The sequence below is a fragment of the Neolamprologus brichardi genome, chromosome 6 (assembly GCF_056152115.1).
Source record: "Neolamprologus brichardi isolate AB-2024 chromosome 6, ASM5615211v1, whole genome shotgun sequence".
In the NCBI taxonomy this organism is placed as follows: domain Eukaryota; kingdom Metazoa; phylum Chordata; class Actinopteri; order Cichliformes; family Cichlidae; genus Neolamprologus; species Neolamprologus brichardi.
Genome location: NC_142109.1, coordinates 7,409,137 through 7,433,406, shown reverse-complemented (window position 1 = coordinate 7,433,406; position 24,270 = coordinate 7,409,137). Strand labels below are relative to the sequence as shown.

Sequence of the window (24,270 nt, the reverse complement as noted above, 5' to 3'; positions counted from 1 at the left end):
AGGTGGCAAAATTAGCCACAGTCATTCTTTTTGTTTGTACATAAGTGTGACTGTGCCAGCTTTAAGGTTCTGGTCTGTTTATTACTTAAATGTCACTATGCAATTTTCAACAACTGAAGTAGGACAGACACGGCAGCATTAGGCTAATATAAACATTCAGTTTCAGACAGTTCTCTTTCAAACCCTCTTTTCAGTGTCTCACTGTTGGGAACACTCTTAACGCTGCACTAAGCACCTGCAGGTTGATCACTACACTGATTTGAGCCTCAAGTGGAGTCTTTCATTATGAAATACAAATGCATTTATATTTTGGTATTATAAATGGATTTATAATAGCAAAAAAAGAAATGCAGCATCATTCACATTCCTCCTCTCTCCTGAATGGGTCGTGTCTGCACTGCTTAGTCTCTACCGAATATTCAGGTTGAGCGAGCTCCAGACAAACCTTGCCTTTTTGCAATAGTAAAGAACATAGCTCCGCCCTGACACAAGCATCACAGCTGCCAGACATCACAGCTGAGTCTTGTAACAGCTGTTATGTTTATCATCATCAGACAATACCTGATTGGGAGCTTTTTTTTGTCAGGCTATATTTAAAAAAATAAATAAATTTTAGAATTGCTAGAACTGCTACAGGTTGATGTGAACACAACAGTCTATCTGCGTTGGCTTTGCGACCTGTTCAGTGGGGTACCTTTCCCCCACTCCGATAAGAGATCAAACAGACATTTGGAATGAGGTAACTGGGCCAAAGTGTGAAGTCCATCCAGGATGTGCACAGAGTGGAGCTGTACTGTAACAATGACTCTTCAGTGAGCAAAATGATGGAACAGCCCCCCCCCTTGGCAGACAGTGGATAACTAAAGTTCACTTGTTTGTAGACTCAACCCATAAAACAAAAAACCATGAACACCCAAATATTTTTTAAATATTATTTTAATACTTTTCTTTAAAAAACAAAAAAAAACAAAAAAAGATGTTGTACTCCATAATCTGAACAAGATGAATCTATTGACCTCAATGCCTCACTCACCAACATACCAACACATTGTTCTGGGTAAAAGAAAAAAAAAAAACATAGCAAAAGGAAAAGAAACTTAAAAACAGTTAAATATGAAAACAGAAAGGAAGTAGAACATTAAAAAAAGGAGAAGAAGAAGACGTGATTATAGAGTCAGAAACACTCACGGATCAGTGGGCCAACCTATAGACAGTTTGGGGGGAGGGAAAAAAAAAAAGAAGCTCAGTTTCCAAACACAATGGCATACAACATCCCAAAACTGTTACCGTGGACGATAAAAACATCTCAGAAATAAAAGCTAAAAACGACAGAATCAGAACCTATTATACAGACTGCAGAAGCTGGGAACGAGATAGTGGGAGATGAGACGGCAAAGAGACTAAAAACATGAACATGATGAAAAAAAACAAAACAAATCCATAAAAGAACACAAGTAATCAATGAGTCAAGAGCGGATTCATCGAACAACTGGAGCATGATGGGAGGGAGCTACTAAAGTAGTCGCATAAGATGATTGGTGGAACCGCTTCAAACTAGTACAGAGCAAACTACTGCATGGTTAAAAAAAAAAAAAAAACGGGGGTGGGGTGGGGGGGGGGGACAGGAAAATTAAATAGCAGTAAAAACAAAACCTTTCATATAAAGTGAAAAGAAGTACACGTAAAAAAAAGAAAAAAAAAGAAAAGTGAATGACGTTTCAGCACTCGATAGATTGGTTTTGGCATAGAGTTGAGAAAGAAAAACAAAACCAGAGGAGAGAGAAAAAAGGTGTGTGTGAGAGAACACATCTTTTCAATAGAATCATAAAAAAGTTCTTCTTCTTTACAGTAATTTCTACAAAATCAAAACCAGAGCTCAGAGATGAACACCGAGACGAGCTTTGCTCCCCGCAATCCAAATCCTTCTCATCTTCCTTTTTCCCGTTGACTTTTCATCGTATAGAATATATATATTTATATATCTATATTTATACGTATTTGTTTCTATTTATATATATAATATGTATAATTTGTGGGGTGCAATCATTAGTTTACAGGCCGGAGCACTAAGGCGAAGGACACGTTGAAATTGTTTTGTTTAAATGTGGTGACTGGCTCTTTCCTTGCTGCTCTCTTCAACCTCTTCTGTTGGTAACTGGAGAAAGAGAGAAGCTGAAGGATGTAAAGGTCTTAGAAAAAGTGTTTGAATGGAGCCATGGCGGGGGAGTTTTCCCCGTTCCCACGGTGCCTTAAGAAGAAACAACGGATGACCGCTCAACCTGGCAAACGTGAGCACCCCGGCCCGACACTCCCAGTTAAAAAAAAAAACAAAAATCCAACTTAAAAATAAAATAAGAGACAAGATCCAGAGAGAAAACTAAAAGCATTATTATTCATTCATCTGTGTGTTTTTAACCCCATCTTTTCATACATGCTTTTTACTGTTTTTTTTCTTTAAATATAGACGCTCAGTCCCCTCCTTTTCATCATATCCTCATATGGGGTGGGGGGCAACCATTTGGACCTGTTGGCCATGGTGATCAAGAATCTACAACCAGAAACACCAAGCCGGGGAAGGGGGGGACAAACAAAAACAAAAAACAAAAGGGGGGCTTGTTATTTTAATTTCACTTCCCCTCATCTCTCATTCACGACACAAACCAGCTGTTTCAACTGCTGAGAGAAAGGGACAGTTAGTACTGAGTCTGTGTATGCAGATGTGTGCATTTGTGTAAGCAGCGACCGTGTGCGTCACAGCACGGGTGTTTGGAAGCGATCTGCAAATCTGCTTCTTGTGAGTCTACGGGGTCCTGCTCTTGTGCCTTCCTCTCAGAACAGATTCTCCTCAAAAATTGCCATCAGGTCACTCTGGAAATTGATGTCAATGGTGTCTGCCATCTGCGGAGGAACCAGAGGACGAGAAGCAGCATGAAAGATCGATTCTAAAAAGAAATTCATAAAATAATTCCCTCCCTTTTTTTCCCCCCCATTTTCTCTCCCATACCGCCTCTCTCCTGCGCCTCTCCTGTGCCTCACGCCGTGCCGTCGCCCTGTCCTGGTTGAGCGTATTCTGTGAAGCGGAGGTGGGTGGGGGGGCTTGTGATTGTGTAGGTGGGGCCTGCGGAGAGTGAGTGGGAGGAGTCGAAGCTGGAGGAACTGGAGCGTGCGGCGACTGCTGATTTGGGCGACGGCGGTCGTCATCTGGCACTCGGCGAAACGGCTCCGCCGTGTCCTTGTCGTCACGGCTGCGACAACAAGCAAACAAAAAGTGAGACAGCTGGCAGTCAGCACTGCATGATGCCCATAAATGATTCCCATCAAGGTCACACTCAAATACAACCTAACCAACAGCAGATTCTTTAGTCCAGTTAACTTGAACCTCGTTTTGCATCGAGGGTCACATACAACCCACTTTGATCTTAAGTGAGTGAAACTCGACTTTCTGTCAGTTTAACTACACGTTCAATCGCTGCAATGTCTTAAGACAAGATAAAGCAGTGCAATGTACACTGTCCCATATTAATAAAAAAATATTTTTTTATTGATTTGAATTTTTCTCCTTGTACCTTTCGTGCAGCTCATGCTTTTTAGTCGTTTCAGTATTCTGGGAAAACCAACCCACAACGTAGCAGCTGATTCACAACCGGAGCAACCCACTTTCAAGGTTTCACATCAAAGTGTGAGAGTTCACACTTACTCACAGGTGACTTGTAAGTTTGGCGGAAATGTCTGACATTTACATCAGCTGGCAGGATACTAAGCTGTGTGATACTAAACCATCAAATGAGCAAAAGCAATAAAGTGGTGATGAGTGCGATATTTATGACTGTTCAAGTCAAGCTAAACTCTAATAGGATTACAGCTTCTGACGCGTTTCCCTGGTCACACATTACCTGCTAACCTCCCACTCACCGTAGCTTCTCTTGCTCCCTCCTGGCCTGTTCAGCCTGTGCTTTCAGCTGTCTCTCTCTCTCCTCCTTCTCTCTCGCGACCTGCTTGTATCTTTCAAAGCTGTCGCTTGAAGAGCGCACCGAGAACGCCGGTGTGGACTGGGACTTTTGAGCCAGGCTGGCCCAAGAACCCATGTTCTTTATCTTGACGTCCTATAAAAAGAAAAGAAACAAACAGAAAAACCAGGTCAAGTTTAAAAAAAGGCCAAAATGAAGGACAGAAAAAAGAAACCAGGAAGGACAGTCTGGTTAATGTGGCTTATGAAATTATTCTCTCATCTCAGGCTTCTACACACCTGTGCCTTCTTGGGAGCGATGGGAGTTTTGGGTTCTTGCTTGATTTTGTTGTCCTGCTGGGAGCAGGGTGGTGCAGGCGAGTCTGCCAAATGTGAAATGGGACGAGAGCCATCCATCGGCTTTATATCTAACCCTGTGAGAGACAAAGAAAGAGTAAATCTATATACTACACACTTTAAGCCACGTCGACACTAATTTCCATTTTAAAATCCAACAACCTTTGCGAGCTTTAGCTGGGAAACTTTTTATCTGGAATCTCCAGGATTAGTTTGTGGTTTTCGTGGGAAAATTGAAGACATTGAAGAAACCCACCTTTGTCTGTCTGACTGCTCACGTCTCGAACAAATGACAGGCGTTGCTGACCATGTAATATTATAATGCTACTACCTCCATGTGCATGTTGCACACGCTGAATAGTGGTGTTATTTTCTGGTGTGTTCGTTTGGACAGACATTAGTTCTGAACAGCTGTTAAAATACTTTGCAATGAAAACAACACTTGACTCAATGCTGCTTCCATAAGCTGGCTATAGGGAACTCTGGGAGAATGCATACAAAAGCCTTCTGGGTTCGATATATACAGTGGTCCCTTGCTATAATGCGGTTCACCTTTCGCGGCCTCGCTGTTTGCGGATTTATTTATTTTTTGTTTGCAATTTTGCTGTTAACCATGTCAAATTAAAATAAATCTTCGATGGCTAATAGTGGTGCAACGGATCACGGTTGATCCGTAATCCGAACCGATCCCACTCCACGGTTCGGCATGCACGTGATCCGAAGATTCGAAAAAGAAGAAAAAAGTATGTGTATGGTGCGCGTGGTGGGTCTGTCAAGCGGTAGTTATGGCCAGCGCTAGCGGTCCAAGTGGAGGAGCAGAGGAGTTTGTGGCATTTAAGCAGCCCTTTGCTGCCCAATGCGACCGGGCTGAAACTATTACAAAAGCTATTGGGGTGTTTAGCTGCAGACGGGAGGACGTATGCCGTTGTGCAAAACAAGGGGTTTAAACTATGATGAACGAGCCACGCTATGATATCCCGCTCGCGTCCACTTTAGTGGCAAGATCGTTCCAAGCATGTATGAGCAGGAAAAGACTTAAGTTGTGACTGAACTGTCCCAGGCATCTTCTGTTGCCCTAACTACTACAAATGGGTGGACCTCCAGGGCAACGGAGAGCTACGTGACCGTGACAGCTCATTATATCACAGCGGAGTGCGATATAATGAGCGGTATGTATTATTGTAGGGTCTACCTTACAATATAAAGCGCCTTGAAGCGACTGTTGTTGTGATTTGGCGCTTTATAAATAAAATTGAATTGAATTGAGAGGTAGATACAAAGACTGTACTGCCCTAATATTGTACCATAATTTCTTTTTAATAATTGCGTGGAATGAGTCTTGAGTTGAATGTTTTTAATAGGCAAAAAAATACTTCAATAAGTAAATGTTAAATTTTTGTCTTTTTTCTTTTTTTGCTGATCCGTGACTTAAAACCGTGATCCGATCCGAACCGTGAGATTTTGGATCCTTTGCGCCACTAATGGCTAGCAGTGTAAGTACAAGTGCTGTACTGTATGTTTGTAGGTTTTCTACCCAACAAACACAACAATGTTGACGAAACGTTTTGCACCATCACAGGTACCTGCAGTAGCACCCAAAAGGCAGAGGAAGATGCCAACCATCACACAAAAAGTAGGACTTCTGGTAGAAGTTACTGTATGTTTCGGACCATAAGGCACACTGGATTATAAGGTGCATTAAGCAGAACAAAACAGTCAGATAAGTCAAACTTTACTCAACTCATTCTTTTTGCTTCCTCTACCTCTGTACCACTGACTTACTAATGTTGAATTCTCTTGCAGCTGCTCTAATCCCGTGTTCTGGAACTGAAAACAGGGTTTGATCTTTGGTTTCATTCTATAATACTAAACTTGTTTTTCCACGAAAGTTTGAACTTTGAGATTGTTTAAACAAGAGAGAAAAGTGTGAAAATGTTCATGCCTGTCTGAAAAAAGTGTATAAAGTGTGTAGTGAGGGGTTTTACAGCCTTAACACATCTATAATAATTGCAAAAACTAAAGCTGGCTACTTCGCGGTTTCACCTTTCGCGGGTTATTTTTAGAATGTAACTCGATAAACGAGGGACCACTGTAACATGAGGTTTGAGCACAACAAAAAAAAATGCAAAAGGTTACCTGCAGCTAAATGTATGATTCTTTTTATTCACATACGACTGGATTGTAAAACAGACACATACACACTTTTGCACTCACTGTGTTTGTTGTCTGGTTTGTGTGCATCCTGACGAACGCCTGGGCTGAAGGGCGAGGGGGGCAGCACTGGTGACTGGGAAAGCTTCTCTTCTTTGATCCCCATGTTTGACCTCTGCTCCTACACAGGATGAACAACCACTTTTGTCAAATCGCTTCTTTTTAACATTTAAACTGATTATTTTACTTGTTTGTACTCACTCAAAATACACATTTAAACATAAGATGAGGAGAGGCATTAGCTTCCAATCCAGACAGACAAACAGTACAAAGTCAATGCTAAATCACTTACGTGCTTCTTGGTCTGTGGAGGCGACTGTTGTCCCATTGAATGGAACGCAGGCATCGGAGGAGAGTGCATCATCAGCGGAGAGGGGCAACCTGCAAAAACATCGGTGTCCCATCATTTAATTAAATGCCTCATTTAATGTGTGCCTACAGTGATTATGTCTAATCGGTACCAAGCATTAGGGTCAACATTACACAACGTGCAGTGATTTGTAACTTTTAAGTATTGTTTTACTGTGCTGTTATGCAACAGGAGCAGCCTCATGTTTTCAGCTGTGACCACAGGTCACATGACAGACGCCTTGCAACATGTAGCAATGTTTTAAAAGACAGAGATTTTGCTCCACACTATGACCAAGTGCAGATATGACACAATATGTTGGGATAAGTTTTACTTGGTACAGTTCACTGACAAAGACTGCGAATGGGCTGTGGTGAGATCTGTGGTCTAGGTCTGTTTGTGATCTGCTCAGTCTGTCGACAGCAGTGGAGGGAAATTGACTGGAAACAGGCAGCTGTCAGCAGTGCAGCTATCTGAATGTGTGTGACCATGAGGCATTAAGACACCTTACCTGTTGTGAAAGGTTCCACTTTGCTTTGTGGTGATGGCTGCTGTTGGTGCTGTTGCAGCTGCTGTACCTTCTGCTGCAGGACCCCGCCCTTCTGCTGCTGCTGCGGTGTTGACGTGTGCGTATGTGGGAACGACTGCTGCATGTGCGCTTGGCCTGAGCCGTGTCTCTGCGTCAGAACGGGGGCGGCTGTTGTCATGACCTGCGCATGCAGTGGCGGCCCCAGCTGCACGGGAGAATGCGTGTGCAGCGTTTGCGTGGGGGCTCTGGGCTGAAGTGACTGCAGGAGGCTGTGGACCTGGCTGAGCGGTGGGGTCTCGGAGCTGGTGGGCGTTGGCTCCTCGTCGTCCTCCAGCAGGGCTTGGGGAGGCTGCGCCGAGAGGGTGCCCAGGATGCCGTGGGATGGCGGTGACGGGACGCGAGGGCGGGGGACAGGCTGTGGGGGAAGGGTGAGAGGAAGCGAGGGCTGAAGCTGAGGTGAGGAAGCTGGAGGCATTGAAGGGAGGGAGGATGGAGGAGGCTGTGCAGGTTTGGGTGGAAGTGGCGCTGCACGGTTGCTAGGTCTTGATGGTTGCTGGGGAAGAGCATTATGGATTGCTGTAAACATAGGAGAGAAGAATGGGAAAGGCATGAATGTAAAGAACACAGGAAACAGGAGGATGTGTACATCATGAAAGCTCCAGCTCTTCAAGCTTCACCTCTCATTAGACTGAAATATTTCACCATTTCCCTACATACAGATTACAGACATATTTAAAAACAAAAAACAACAACACACAACAACCTTGCAAATGTAATTATCTGCTTGTCCTTCCTTGCCTTACTCAAACACTTTAAACTACTAGACACTACGCAATGGCAGCATGTCACTTTGGAATAATTCAGCCATCTATTGTTTTAAAAGAAGCGATACTGGAGGAGAAGGTAGAGAAGAGGAAACTGCATTAAACAGAGCTGCTGCTGATGGAGCAGAACTCCAAGAGAAAGAAGAAGAAAGTCCAGACTAGTAAGCGTTGATGTGTGTTTTGAGTAGCTGACATGAGCCTCCAGCTTAAAAACATTTACAGTTAATAGTGTTGCTCATTACAGATAAAAACTGCTGCCCCCACTCCTTATTCTCCTAGTAGATGCACCTGTGGTGTAAATTTAAAAATCCATGGTGATTTTCAGAAAAGTGGACCCCATTGACCTTGAGGTCGAGGTCACTGAGGTTCGAACTTGTGTAAGATTTTTAGCAGCTGTACCTATGATATCGATTTGAAAATCGTACATCACCTCATTCTTGAATTATTGTATTCACAAGAGAAGAAAAACACTATGGACAGTTCCAGAAGTGATTTTACTTACTTTATTTTGACTGACGAAGCAAGCAGTCTGAACAATTAACTGTTAAGTTGTAACAGAAGACGGCAGCTGTCTTCTGAATAAATGGAACAGTCATTTTTTGGTGATAAACATATAATTATCTCCAGCTATTAAAAGATGTACTGTCACAATAAAGGAGGCCTGTTATGCACACTTCAAGCTCTACGCTTTAATTCTTAGAGACTTAAAGAATAACTGGTATAAAATGATCCTCATTTAGTCCACCCTCTGAAACATCCCAATATGATTCCCTTTGCTCTCTCTTTAAGGAAGCTTTGCTCTGATTGGCTGCCCACTGATAACACAAAGAGTAGTTGGGTGTGACCTCTTGCTCCACTCTCAGTAACATCAGAGCTGAGAGTATGGGAGAAAAAAGGGCCTTAAACAGATTATTTGAACAGCCTGACAGTCTGAAGCTTTTAGCACGCATGTAGTTCTTGGACAGACACTGAACTCATTACTCCAGAGTTGTGTTTGAGGATTTATCAGTGTAACAGTACATAGATGGCCAAAAATACGGGAAAGCATAAAAATCCACCTTTTATTGGCTCTTGATGAAGTGAATACAGAGTTGTTAGCAGAGTCCTGTTCTGATGGACGTACCTGGAGAAGGGATGATGGGATGTTGGTTTAGGAAAGGGTGCGTCTCAGAAGGCGTCTGGTTGGTGGGCGCGTTGGTATTGAGGAGGCCAGAGGCAACAGGAGCACTGGCAGTAGTAATGGTTGCATTAGGCTCTGTGTTGGACTGCGTCAGGTGAGAATTCATGAAGTGGGCCAGCGGGTCAAATCCTGAGGCCAATAGCTGGGAGGAATCCAGAGAGGGGACAGGGACAGGGAGGGAAATAGCTGGAGCCGGGATATATGGTGGTTTGGACTGGACCACCTGAGGCTGTGTCTGAGGTTGAAGCTGAGGCTGAAGCTGAAGCTGTGTCTGAAGCTGTGTCTGAAGCTGTGACTGAGGCTGAAGTAGAAGCTGAGGCTGCTGTGGCTGAGAAGTGACTGGGCCCACTCCACTACCGATGGACTGATGCTGCGGTCTCTTGGTGTCCTTGTTAGTTGAAGTCTTCTTCGGTTGCTTGGGAACCAGCCCTGTACAGACAGCACAATATGAAATGAAGAAATATAACATGTTGAAGACGAAACCTATGACTCTGCTGGTGCAGACTGCCAAGTGTATATTACCACTGTCAGAGTCTTCACTATCTGAGGAGTCACTGCTGCCTGAAGATGAGGATCCCGTCTTCATCTTTGTCACATTTGGCATTTCCAGAGGCTTCTCTGCTGCAAAAAAAAGAGCCACAGCATTCAGAGATTAAACAGAATATAACATCATCCAATAATAACAGAAGCAGCGACACATCTTCCAAAAGAAACTATCAATATGCAGGGCTCGCAAAATTTCAAAATCTCTGGTAGCCCTTCGGGCAGGCATTCTTCCATTTTTGGTAGCCCAAAATAAATTTAAGTAGCCCGAATAAAAAAGAAAGCAATTTTTTTATGTTTTGTTTCCGTTACAATATTATACATTAAAGTATAATATTGTAACGGAATATTGTTACAAGAGAAACAAAATTAATCTCTCACCTCCAAAATTAATCAAAATTGTTAAATTGTTAAAATACAAATCACAACAACTGTATAAAAATTACAAACATCAACTCAAATACTTGGTTCAAATTGAACAGAAATTTCTATGAATTTGTAAGAACTGTGTAGAACATGAATCAGTCTGTGTCAGATCCTGAATTTGAAATTTCCACTGAAGTCACGGGTAAGAGGCAAGTGGAACCAAGATCTAGGCCATTTGCTTTTTGAAGTTTGCAAAAACTGCTAAATTTTGCCAGTGGTAGTTCACTCTTTGCAATATAGCACGCTGTTCTAAACAGCTTTTTCAGGAGTTCTTGTTGTGCTTGGTTTATTTTTAGTATGTTTTTTGCAATTGCTGTTTGTTCTGGGAAAGATACTGCAGACTGGGCAATAATGCATCTCTTGCATTTCTCATGGGTTCTAATGGGGGCCTTTCTTAAAATTACTGGTCCCAGTAACAAAGGCGCTTATGGACTCAGAAATCAAATGAAACTCACAACACACCTGGCAGAACATCATGTTCTTTAGCTTGTCCTATTCCAGCCACAGAAATTCTTTTGTCCATGAAACCAAAAAAGCTGCACTTTCTTTTTGCCTTATAGTCTGATTTGTCATAACTTTTCCGTTTTGTGGTAAGCTTTTCTTTGGCTGCCCCTTCTTCACCCTGACCTGTCTTATTTGGCTGAGCAGAACTAAAATACCTGCGTAAATCCTGCTGCTTTTACACACGTACTTACATAACGGTCAGCGATTTTTTGCGCACTCAACCTCTCACATGTTTAAGCTTGAGATTTCACTTGTCGCGTTTGAATAGTAAGCTAATGAGTGATAAGACGATGTCAGAGGAATTGGTGCGCAATTAATCGTCACTCACCAATCAGTGCTGCTGCTCTCTACACACCGTTCGCGCGATCGCAAAATGAAAGTGAAAGCAAAAAACAAGCGCAAATTCAAACGTGATTTCAATATGTCACATATTGACAGTGGCTCACCGATGCCAATGACATAATTACTCAGCTACATTGGCGAAAGAATGCAAAAGCATAGACATATATTTTCCTTCCTATGATAGCCCAACGGGCAGGGCTGAGTTAGATTTTGGTAGCCCGACTGGAAAGATCGCTAGCCCCGGGACGTCGGGCTAGCGATTTTGCGAGCCCTGATATGTGAAAGCAAGATTGCACCCAGATAACGTTAAATGGAAAGCATGGGGAACAAAGACTTAAAAACAAGAGCTCACATGAGAATCTTTGGAACCTTACGAACCTTATGTGAAAGTGTTTTAAAGCCTACCTGATGGTTTTTTCTTCTTCCTGAGGCAGCTTGAGACATACTTCTCTAGCTCTCTCAGCGTGGAGGGCTTCAGCGTCTCAAAGTCAATCTCAATCTCATCCGGATTGGAGTTTTTCAGCGACGGCTCACGGGTTTGGATTATGTGCACGACACGGCCCAGCTTGTCTCCGGGCAACTTATTGATATCCAGGCTCAGCTGGCGCTTCTCCTCATACGACATTGGCTTGCACCTGTCGGCAGACATGTCTGGAGGAGGACGCATTACAGTAGGTTTACAATAGTCCCAGGCATGCATATCAACAAAACTCAATCATATGTTCTTTAATTAACGTACCGATGTCAACATCTTCAAGAGAAGCCGAAGGGACGAGAGGGGTCGGCCCAGGCTGAGGGGGCACAGCAGGCCGGGGATTTTTAACTCCTTCTTTTTTACTGTAAATGAGAAGTTCTTAGATGAGCTCCATGCAGCGCAGGTACAATAACCTAAGTTTACGTCTGGAAAACCTACCTGGGCTTTTTCCTGTCTTTCTTTGCACTGATAGGTTCTTTACTACTTTTGCTTTTCTTAGATGCCTGAAGCATTGCAAGCGGGAGAGTCTCCAAAGGTTCCTCTGCTCCCACTTTTTTCTTGTGCTTTTCTTTCTTCTTTTCCTTCTTCTCCCTCTCTTTCTTCTTAGGCTTGCTGACCTGTGGCTGGGAGAGCGCTGCCAGCTGCTCATGGACAGCTTTAAGCTGAAACAAACACACACACATTTGTGTGTTAAAGAGATGATGAGCCTCTGCACATTTGATTCTCCAGCATTCAGCTGTGTTTTAATCAGACCATTCTACACGGCCAACCCAACTCTTGTGTCTAATTAGCCAACCTCCCCTTAACTTTCCCTCATCTAACCTGTTCCTGTAACTCAGCTAATCGCTGTTTCCTTTCTTGTTCCGAGTCTCCTCCTGAAGACTCTGATTCTGACGAGCTCGAGCTCTCATCTTCCGAGGCGGCAGAAGGAGGTGGGACTTGTCGAGTGGAGGGGGCAGGGTGGAGAGCTGATGACGGGGTGGGAACAGGGACTGGCTCCTCTGGGTCATCGGGCATTTTGGCGAAACGCATCTCAAACACGTCCTGTAAGATTGAAGGACAGCAAGAAAAGCTGTCAGCTCGAGTGGAGCAACAGACACATTCAGATACTGTGCTATTTGGTGAACTGGCCTTTAGAAGCTCTTCTAAAACTGTTAAATCACACTAGCTTTTTATGCTGTACACCATAGACTTTTTTTTAACCCTCTATGTGAATTTCCTCCATTTCTTCATCGCAGAAGGTCAGCAGCTCAAACACAAGGCAAGCTTTATCAGATATGTAACTGCAATAGAGAATGCAACATGTAATATGTAAGCAGCCTATGAATAAGAGAACAGCTGACTGCTGGAAGTCATCGAGGTTGTACTCGAGTTTGTGCTGCTTATTTAACTGCTGTGCATGCTATGGCTGTTCGATATAACAATATGTATCGGATGATGATATAAAAACGTCTATCGTTTCATTTTACGCTATCGTTTGTTTCGTGGTGTCGCAAAATAAACTGTTTACGGTAATATTTTTTTCATCGTTTTGATGGTCACTGTAGTGGCTATATTAATTTCTTAAAGTTCTCTCTTTCTCTTATATTTAATATAACCACACTACTGACAGACAAGCGCCTGTTTTTATGCGTTGTCATTAGCAACAACGACGGTAAAACCATCGCATGTCTGCTTGTTTATTTTCCACATAAACCTTTCACAATACAGCTCAAGCTGTTGAGATTTTTCAAAATAAACTGAATCACGTGAAAAAGTATGCAGATTATTTACGGATGAGAAGTAAAAAAGAGCCGCCAGGTGCCAAAGAATAAGCCTTAGACTCAAACGTTAGAACAGGTGTTTCCCCGCAGCACGCCGTGTAATAAATACTCAAAGAAAACGGCTGTTACAACCTATGTCTAAAAATGTGTAGTTTCATGCATCGGTTAAAACACTCGACTCCAGGTACACGACGCCCAGCTGGAAACACTTCAGCTGCCCGAGATTCACAGAATTAAAAGAAAATCTTAAATTTTTGTAATTTATATCGTTATTGGGACGATAGATGTTTTATATCGGGATATGAGATTTTGGTCATATCGCACAGCCCTAGTGCATGCTCTTTTTCTCTCTTTTTCTCTCACTTTACTTTGGTGCTGACTTAAAAGTTTTCTACATAAGAAAAACTACTCTGTAACCTACAAAACTGATTTTGATGCTTCTCTCAGCAGTCATCAATTAACACCAGCTTGATAGATGCTGCAAAGGTGTACTGCTTTACAAAGAAAACAATCCTGCAATCATCCACTTGGGTTCTGCAATGATCTCTGCTGTCTCACTGATAGGTCATCTCTGACTTTCTTTTTTCCAGCTTAATGTTTATGCTTGAACTTAAAAGTCTTTTACTTACACCAAAACCTCTTTGTTACACATATCAAGAGTTCAGATCAGCAGCTACAAAATGCAAATCAAACATATGGAATAAACAATAAGACGTTAAAACTCATTAAGATGTCATGATATAACGAGGAAATTGTCCACATCCACACACTGCAAAGCATGTCACCTAACAATCAAATCTTTGTACAATAAGATCAAAATTGTGTGGGCACAGAAGGTTATGAACTTTATGTGATTGTTCAAAACTTTTCTATGAGATTTTGGTAAGAGCTTTTTTTTTTTTCAAATTTAGAGGGCGGTCTAAAGACTTTTGCACATATAGGTTATATAATGTTGGTTACGGTTTGCAGTGTGTGAAATGTCTGGTTTACCTGTAATTTGCGCGCCATGGCAACCACATCGTGGTCTGGAGGGTTGTATTTGTAACAGTTCGAGAACATCAACCTGACGTCTGCTGCAAATTCTTGAGCATCTCTGTACTGTCTGTTGTCCAGCTTTTTCTGGAGGGGATTAAAAAACAAAACAGTAGCGATCAAAATTCTGCAAATTTAAAGACACACGAGACATGCACGTTGTTTGGCTCATTAGTTGTTTAAATGTTTGTGGTAAAAAGATTAAATAAAAGCAAACTAAACAAAAAAATCCAGCAAAATGTCAAAAAACTTTGGTATCAAGAGCAAATTTTATCACAGGCTAAAAACAGGTTTGTACATGTTGTAATAAAATCACCTTGATGGTGCTGAGATCCATGGGGTGCTTGATGATTTCATGGTAGTCGTGGAGACCGAGAGCTTTTGCATCAACAGGTTTGTAAAAAGGCCAGGCATATGCCACGTGTTTCTTAGACAGCATCTCTCTGACGAGGCGTGCACACCAACGTAACTGCTCCTGGCGCTTCGGTGTTCCTGACCCTCCCATCTCCAAGACTCCTCCAAGTTGATGCTGAGAGTCTGGCTGTGATGCTTCTCTTTTGGGCTGCTTTGATGGGCGGCTGCTGTCTCTGCGCGGCCGGGTCTCGGCAGAAATGGGAGACGATTCGCTGAGCTGATCGTTGGCGGTGGGTGTCGTGGTATCAGCTTTCCTCTTCTGGCTCTTCTTCTGCTGTTGGAACAGAAGAGTTTAGAGGTCACAGTCTGAAAAAACCCCCAAAACATCAGCAAGTGTCTTTGTAACAATAGATGCTGTCTTACCTTGATGAGAGCAGGGGAACTTTGCAGTATGGGGGCAGTAGGATGAAGGCCTGGGTGAGTCACAGTCGGAGGGGGAACTGAAGTCATTCCCTGGGCCAGGACGTCTGAAGTGGAGAGGGAGAATGGAGGCCCCAGATGGGGCGCATGGTTTGTGGTTGTAGGAGGCACACGGGGAAGCTGAGGTTGGGCTAGACTCTGGGCCAGAGTCTGGACCAGAGGCTGGGCCAGGGGCTGAGCCAGGGGCTGAGCCAGGGGCTGGACCAGAGGCTGGACCAGAGGTTGGACCAGAGGCTGGACCAGAGGTTGGACCAGAGGCTGGACCAGAGGCTGGACCAGAGGCTGGACCAGCACCTGGTCCAACCTCAGGGGTAAGGCAGGAGAACCTTGGGGGGCGGGTGCAGCACGGGTATGTGGAGTGGTTGAAGGGGACGAAAAGCCTCGTGTATGTGGGGTGGTAGAGGGGGATGATGAGTCATGTCCTGAATCTGATTTTGAAATCAGACCTAGAAGGAAGAACACGAGAGCAGCACAAAGACGAAACTTTAGCATAGTTAAACATTAGGTCAACAGGTTTAAAGCAGATCACCAACAGGCATGACATAACCAAAACCTGATTTCCCAATAAAAGTTCTATATGAGGTGTGGCTGATTAAGTGGGTGGAGGAGAGCAGACAACAATGAAACCAAACATACAAGCTGAGCTGGCTAGATTAGCAGCATTTGCATATCACTGCTGGTGACGCATGGAAACTCTTCCATGAAGTCTTAAGTGTTCACCAGGAAGTAGAATCACATCCTCTGGCATAAAGTTGGAGTACCAATTCTACTGAGGTAAAGCAGCAAGAAGAATTCTTCTGCTTCACAGAAAAACAAATGAACGATGCTAAAATAATACCTGTGTCCTGCCTGCCTCCTCTGCGTCCCTTTGTAACCACAGCAATCTCAGTCTCCTCCTGCGGCATCTCTGTAATCTTCTGGAGAAAGAGCTTTTCCAAGGCCTCTGCCATTAAGACAATATCATCCCCGGGCTAAACACACAAACAGATGAAAACCGCAGAGCACATTAGCCACAATCCACATCTCTTAATGTCGCTGAGCAGGGCAGTCGCGTGTGTGCAGAACTTCTAATGTGGCTGACCTTGTTGTAGATGTAGCAGTTTGTGAACATGGTGTTAAAGTCTTGGATACACTCCTGGGCATTCCAGTAGTAGTTGTTCTCCAGGCGTTTTTTAATCGTGCCCATGTCCATAGGATTCTTTATGATCTTATAATAGTCCTTAAAGAAGAGCAGGGAAACACGAGTATTAGTATTTTAGCTAGACAGAAGAATAATTAAGAGAGTTGAAAGTAAAACATTAAAATTAAAAGCTCATCCAGTTCCTCAAGGGAATGACATTCATAAGAAAACTGGCTATTCCCTGCACAAGTTTAAATACTATGCTAATAGGATCCTAAAGAATTATATTTACCATGTAAAGTAACTCAGGCAAGCTGCTCAGGATTATAGACTGAACTCAGTTTATGGGTTACTGAATAGACAAAAGGCTAGTGAAATTCCATTCTCAAGCCCGGCGCTCAGCATTTTCCTTGTCACCATCTTTGTGTTTTTTGTGTTTGTGTTAGAGACTTTGGAATCTTTTTTGCATTCATTTTAATGGACATTAAAGAAACTCTAGGTTTAAAGCACTTCTGTTTTCATACATAGAAGACATCCATTTTTTTTCTTTGAATATTCCTCCAAAAATTACCTCCCTTCTTTTTTTTTTCTCCAAACCTATTTTCCTTGATCTCAATGGAAAATATCTTGAGTTCAGGGAAAGGTTTTCAGGAAAACTGATATGAACTTACTGCCATATTAAAACTACAACATTCAGAAGATGGACTAAAGAATTGTTATAATAATCTGAACTATCCTGTTGCAGGTCATATAAACTTCACTGAGCTTCACTGAGTGAATGGGTAAATGCAGAGAGGAATTTCCCCACGGGGATCAATAAAGTATACGTTATTATTATTATAAACAACAACAACAAAAACAACAACAACAGATGAAAAATATCACTTCATTACAAAAGTCTCAATTTGTAAGAAAAAAAAGGAACGCAGGCCAGAGCTGAGCCCTACATAAACCTGCTTCTCAGTAATACCACTGTTACTGAGGACAACTGAGCTTCTCTCTGCTTGGATCTGTTACAAACTAATATCTATCATTATACAACTACTTATGAAACAGTGAATGTGTTTTTAAACATACTGTGTCTAACTGCACTTACTGTGAAGTATCACAACAAAACAAAATAACCCAGACTGATGTGTGCTTATAGCTATGTGGCACAGTAACAGTGTCTTAATTAAGAAATCAGAGGCTCAAGATTTTGAGGTAAATAAAGTTTTGTGGTCTTCTGCACATGGCACGCGTCAGCTGTTACTCACAGATTTCATGTTTATATTGTGAAATAGTTCATATGAGATGGAGGCTTGATCCAGCTCTCCTCTGGATCAATCCTGCACTCCACCTGACTCTCAGTCGCAATGTCACACAGTCCTGACAGTTTCTATCAGTTACCCTTACATCAAAAACAGAACGATCCTCCTTCGGCTGCCTGTCATTGATCTGAACTGCTGAACAGATCTGTGCTTACCCTGTAATACGCCTCTCATTAGTACATTACTCAGTCCTTCATGGTGTCTGCTGCTTCTTGAGCCTCTAATTTGTGCTTCTCTTGACAGAATTTTGGTTGCTATTGAAATAAACTGGCTGTTTCTTTGTATCTAAATCACTGCACTGTTAGTAGATCACCCTCCAATCACAGCACATAATTTAACAACAACAAAAACAGCAGTCACAGCCCTAGATGCATCCTTAACATTCTCCCTCTGAAAAACCAACACCTGCAGCAAAAAGTCAGTGCAAGGACTAAAGGTACTACCTTGTGTGTCTCCTTGGTAACCATAACTAGAAGACCACAGAAGACTGCAGGAGAGTTTTTTCCCCAACTTAACTGAAATACTCAATGTGACGTGTCGCAAAGTGTCAAATGAGGTAATGCAGAAAAGAAAAACACACTTTCTGAAAAGCAGAAAAGGCAGCGACATGTTTTACTGCAGGGTTCCACCATCACCGGGTCCTACTGTGTGAAACTTTGCATATGAATTCATTTACTAGTTGTTACAGTGCTGTCTTTGTGCTCAACTCTTATTGCACACACACTGAAACACACACACACACTGAAACACACACACGTGACTCACAGGCAAATTGAGTTTGATGGCATCTACAGGAGCCTGGAAGGGCCAAGCAAAATTGTGTTTCCATAATGTCTTCAATACCACTTTTTGCAAGTACTGAAAAAGAGCAAAAACAAAAAAATAAATATACACACATTAAATAAGTGAAACTGACATTTTACTAGCAGACATGGTTCACAAATCAAAGTCCTACTACCTGCAGCTGGTTGGTCTGTCGTTTGGGTCTGGAGGGGTTCCATGTTTCGGGGGGTGGAGGGTTGAAGGGGATAGGCGGTGGGGCGGAGGGAGGGTTCTGGCTGCTGCCTGCCTCCAGTCCGTCCCCCATCGCAGAGGTGGGCTGCAGTGGCTGAGCAGACACTTTAGGCAGATTGGACCTGGCAGGGGCAGGTGGGACCGGGGGGAACCCCTTCAGGCCATTCCACTCCTCACGTGACTCTCTGAAAGAACCACCGAGGAAAACATTATCTCTGCAGCCGTTATGAGAATTTTGACATGACTTTCTCAGAATGTATCTCACATTTATCATTACTGCCACACGTCGAATCTGAAACCAAACTCCTATCACCCCACTATCTAGATCAAACCCCTTTTACATGTTCTGTCTCAATTATCTGTTTCACGACTAGGGATGGGTACCGGCACCGGTTCTGACATAAACGGTAGTAACCAGACCGAAAAGCAGCGCACATTTCGGTGCTTTATTTCGGGGCTTTTTTTCCCTGAGATGTCACACACTTTGGATTCTAGCCAATCATTTTACTTTTAGGCGTACGTTCTTTTAGAGCAGAGCTACAGAATAAAAAGTCTGGCTGTACTTCACAGCAAAAGATGCAAACTCAGCAGCCTGCAACAAGTGCTTTAAGGTGATACTGTGCAAAGGAGGTAACACCTCGAATCTGATGAAACACCTGGCGACGCATAGCGTCTTTTTAAAAGCCGAGAAATGCACCGTATTTGATAGCTTGCTGCGAGACCTCACACCGTGCACATCTACTGCGGGTGGGGTGCCTGTTATCGGACCTGGAGTTAGCAACATCCCCCAAAAACCCGAGGAGGAGAGTCCTGGCCCCTAGCCCTGCCAGTGTAGCAGAAATGATGACGGATGATGATGGCAGCAGCAGCCGTTCTTCTCTGGGTCAGTAGCTTAATGTTGTTCGTGTGTAATTTACGTTGAGTAGGCTAACCACATTATTACATTAATGCATGTAAGGTGAACTAACAAACACTGTCGTAGTTACATGCGGCTGTCTTCTTGTTTGATGGCAGATACTCCCTTCACCCTGGCCAAAAAGGCTAAAATGACCAAAGAAAAAGTGGAAAACAGCTAAACATGAGAGGTTTTTAGACAAAATTGGTGTTTTTTCCATTGATTAAGCACTGCTTCCAGCCAAGAGTGATACCATTTATACTCTATAGCTGCAGAAAAGGCTAACATTGTTTATCTTTTTACAAAAAAACAGCTAAACATCAGAGGTTTTTGGACAAAGTGTATGTTCTCCATTCTTTAAGCACCGGTTTGAGCACCGTTTAAGCACCGGCACCGTTTCAAAAGTACCGGTTTGGTACTGGTATCGGATAAAACCTAAACGATACCCATCCCTAACCACGACCACAACCCAGTGTGAGCATTTTCTTCTACAGTACATCGCCAAAGGTCTCTGCATGAGAAAGAGAGGCAACTTGGCAAAGGGTCAATCTTTTTCACCCCGCTCAAGACAACAATAAAGATCTCATCTTTGACACGTTCACTGCTCTTTAAGCTGTGACTCAAACTCAGTATCTGATTTTGTCATCACGTGCTTGAAACTACTGCGCGAAATCTGGGATCAGGCACTGAGGACTCAACGTGTGTTTATGTGCACAAACAAAAAGCATGCATTCCACATCAACATCAAACTCTTAGTTTAAAGCATCTGGGAATAAATATTGAATCATTGCTTAAGATCAAATACCGTTATGACTGTTAACCTGCAAAGTTTCTGATCCATCAAATGGAAGCAGAAAGTGTAAACACATTACATGCTTCACCAGCTATAAAATATCCACAAACAATGCAGAGCATTTACTTGTCCTAAAAGCACAAAGACTACAAAACAAATCCCTAGCTTGGAGTATTTTTTTTTTAAATCAATCATGCATTTGTAATTTAGGCAAAACAACAGAAATACACTAATATTTACAGAAGGAATTGACTGAACAGAACAGGATGAGGCAGAACTTCAAATGCATACCTTATTTAAGACTCAGGTTTTGTTAGTAATATCAGAAATTTTGTAATATTAATAATAACTATACACAAGGCAAGATAAAACTGGGGTTCAGGTTTAAGAATGCCTTGGTAAAGTCTGATTGAAGGAAAGGTTTTATGATAATGGCGACTTTTTAAAAGCTGAAAATACAATGTAAGTGTATTTACTTTCTAATCACAGGTGAAAAAAACCCCCCAAACTGTGGTAATTATCTTGCAGAAAAAACTCATCATTAAACTCTCTCAACTCAAAGGCCAATTATTTTTGGTGGACTTACATGTTTGTAGCTGTGCAGCTGTGGTCTAAAGCAGTTGTCTGATCATATCTCAGTTGGGGAGGTGGCAACTTCCCAGGGTGATGTGGGATGTTTGTTAGTGACACGCTGCGGCAGCACAAAAACCACAACACACAGAGAGTCGAGTGTCACACCTGTGAGAGACCGAGATAACAAATTGAATTAGAGTCAATTTATGTAGTTTGTTGGATTTTGTTTGTGCAAACTGCCCTTTTTTAAAACTGAAACTGTCACAATAGAAAACAACACTTCCACATCACAAAACACAGAATTGAAAGCCCAAGACAGCTGCATCATCTGGATAATACAGGCACATTACTCTTCTTTATTCCAGTCAACATCTAGTACATGGAGCAGTTTGCAACAACAAGTTAATTCTCAGGATTTTGGGGAGGGGGGGCGTCCTATATATGCATGTTTTCATAGGTCTTTTGTGCTGCTGTTTATGTACAGCAAACTTAGAACAAATTAGGTTACAGGAGCTAATATGGTACTCTTTTGTATTAAAACTGAACTCTGCCTGACCTACAACCTTGGCATGCTTCAGATGACCTTTGGTACCCCTTGAGATCAAAGGTATTTCTCAGTGAGACAAAATGAATGAATCAGAGACAACAGCTAACATTTAGTTTATTAACACCCTGACAGTTTCTTCTACTAAAGACAGAAAGCTTTATTTACATCTCTTTCTATGCCTGTTACCCGTTACAGATCCATATTCCAGCTACAGATCCGTCATTAGTTAAAAAAACAAAAACAAACATTAAGTGAATAATTGTTCCCTACATTTACCAGTTAAGTGGGTTGCATGTTGATAACTATCTTATCAATGAATATAGACGTGTAATATATGCATAATAATGCTAACTGGGCAGCAGTTAGCACTGCAGCGAGTGCTTGAGACAAAATAAATAAATATTGCGGGAAAATACACGAAAGACCAAGTCATTCTCCAAACTACGTAACTGCATACAATTACACACAACATACACAGCACGTTAAGAACGCAGCAGTGTCGCAGGTAATCTGATCAACAACAAATCAAATATTCTATCAATAAAGCCACTAGACGTAACGATACTGCGAAAGGTATCACATACTGCTACTACTTAGTATCTACCGGTAACCGGGTCATAAAAACGACCCAATTTGTTGCAAAACAACTTTACTCTTCAGCTTTTCCTTTGCTAACCTTCCATGTCTGCCCATCGCCATTTCCACTATGCTCAAGTGACAGCTGCGCACGTAAACTGCGTTTCAGAATACAACTTTGACGGGATTGATATTCTCGAAATGACGTACGTCACATTTCACATGAGCTTCTGCGCCATAGCGCCTTTACTACGCTACCAAGAGAACGTAACTTGTGTCACGAATACGGCCTACGGGGCTACAAACAAACAGCCTAGCAGCTAGCTCACTAGCATGTTAGCGACATGTAGCTAACGTGCACACTGACAACAGACAGCGCCCGCTGCTACAAAAACGACCTTTACGCGAGCGTTAAAAGGAGAAAGACACAACGCAGAATATGTACAACAACACCAAGTCGCTCGCGCCTAAAAGCTAAAAAATGAGCTATATCGCGTGCCCGAACCGGTGCAAGGCCTTGCGAAGACAGCTCATGCTCCGCTTCCCGAAGCGCTCACTGAGCGCGCGGGAAATACGCCACCGATGCCCGCTGTAAGCGTTTTATCTGATCCCCGGGGTCGTAAGCTTTCGTTTGATGTACGAACGTAAGCCACACGAAGGCGAAAAATGATATTTTTACCTTCTTCAGTCGGTTGTCAGCGTTCACAGACCTTCCTCGCCCCAAATCCAGAACAAACAGTCCCGTTTCACGTCAATGACGTCAGACGCACGGGGGGCAGGCCAACAAATGTCACCTACAACTCCTCCCCTCTCTCCTGGGTTAACATCACGCAATAGCTTGTAATCATTTCAGTCAGGAGACAGGTCGGTGTTCACTTTACTAAATGAGTGGGTTTAAATATATAACCGAGTAAAAAGTGCGCGTACACTAAAACGTGTTTTTATTTAGTAGAAAACAAGCTGACAGCTTAAATGTGCACGGCACGGACGGCACGTAGGCCACCCAGCTGCCATCTGTTTCCTCTGTAAATACGTTTTCTACAAACTATAGAGAACATAACGAAAGTTTAAAGCGTTTCTAAAACTTGACAATTTGTTATACGGCTTATCGACCTATTGCAAATAACCTTTTATTGCCCGATTTGATCTCAGGCCCGTGTGAGCATGGTTGTTGTACGTAATTAGATGTTTAGATCTTGATGGGAGCGGTGTCTTCCAGATGTAATGCTGTGTGAGTGGCATGAGGGCTCATTCTACTGTTTGGTAAGTGTGAAAGTCGTGAAGATGTCAATCCAGCTGAATACTGATGGAGATAATGGCGGTAAATTGTGCTTTTTCAGCCTTTTCCTGTGTCCTAGAAGATATTATACCACTCATGTTTATGAAAACTGTTATCAGTGCTTGGGTGGGAGGGAGTAGGTACACCACCTAGTGGTTGGGATGGTGTTAAATTAAAGCACAGTATCAAAACAACCTCTGCCACAGGTTATCAGAATTGTGTGGTCAACAGTCTGCATCAAAATGTGCAAAATTAGCAGTGAATATGTACACATCACAAATGTGATAAGTCTGGTTGCTAGATGATTTGCTTTTGATACCCTGCTCAGTTTACGTTAAAGGTCTACACATGCAGTCCTTCTTCAATTCAAACTTACTGGCCACTTCATTAAGTATGTTTGTTCACCAGCTTGTTAACACAAATATCTCATCAACTAACCATACGGCAATATCTCAGTGCATTTGGACATGTAGACATGGCCAAGACGACCTGCTGAAATCCAAACTTCAGTGACTTTGAACGTGGAATGGTTGTTAATGCTAGACGGGCATTGCTGATGGTCTGGTTTTTCCCGCACAGCCATCGAGTGTTTACAAAGGATGCTCTGAAACAGAAAATATCCAGTGAGTGGCAGCTCTCTGTGAAAAACTGCCTTGTTGAGGTTAGATGTTTACGGCATGTGCAGAAGAGCATCTCTGAACGTGTAACATGTTAAATGTTGAACTACACTAGCAGCACTGACTTGTACATATCTTTCTTGTGTAAATGTAAATGCCTGTGTTATTGTGTATTACAAACAACAGAGAGATTGCAAACTGTGTTTCATTGTTTTTGTAATAAAGACATGT

The 24,270-nt window shown here is 42.6% G+C and overlaps 1 protein-coding gene across 4 annotated transcripts; it reads right to left on the bottom strand.

The window, feature by feature from the left end:
• Positions 1-1,611: 1,611 nt before the first annotated feature.
• Positions 1,612-22,887, bottom strand: LOC102796821 (bromodomain-containing protein 4-like). 4 transcript variants are annotated; one of them, XM_006804362.2, is made up of 22 exons: positions 22,823-22,887; positions 21,034-21,185; positions 18,704-18,944; positions 18,511-18,603; positions 16,397-16,534; positions 16,154-16,286; positions 15,259-15,761; positions 14,798-15,169; positions 14,440-14,568; positions 12,509-12,730; positions 12,125-12,348; positions 11,951-12,048; positions 11,617-11,862; positions 9,919-10,017; positions 9,340-9,825; positions 7,375-7,968; positions 6,807-6,895; positions 6,518-6,635; positions 4,247-4,380; positions 3,913-4,103; positions 3,005-3,245; positions 1,612-2,898 (listed from the first exon to the last, which is right to left on the bottom strand). In XM_006804362.2, exons 3-22 carry the CDS (start codon positions 18,830-18,832, stop codon positions 2,830-2,832), a joined length of 4,308 nt encoding a protein of 1,435 aa, XP_006804425.2. In that variant the 5' UTR covers positions 18,833-18,944; positions 21,034-21,185; positions 22,823-22,887; the 3' UTR covers positions 1,612-2,829. The 4 variants fall into 4 exon arrangements, with proteins under 4 accessions (XP_006804425.2, XP_035769546.2, XP_006804426.2 ...); XM_035913653.2 differs by having other exon boundaries at positions 9,919-10,014; XM_006804363.2 differs by having other exon boundaries at positions 14,798-15,166.
• Between the last annotated feature and the right edge of the window lie 1,383 nt (positions 22,888-24,270).

Coding starts and splice junctions, on each gene's coding strand:
- LOC102796821 (XM_006804362.2), bottom strand. CDS start 18,832: ATGGGGGACGGACTGGAGGCAGGCAGCAGCCAGAACCCTCCCTCCGCC. Junction 12,049..12,124: donor AAAGACAGGAAAAAGCCCAG/GTAGGTTTTCCA, acceptor TCTCATTTACAG/TAAAAAAGAAGGAGTTAAAA. Junction 6,636..6,806: donor CTCCACAGACCAAGAAGCAC/GTAAGTGATTTA, acceptor CATCCTGTGTAG/GAGCAGAGGTCAAACATGGG.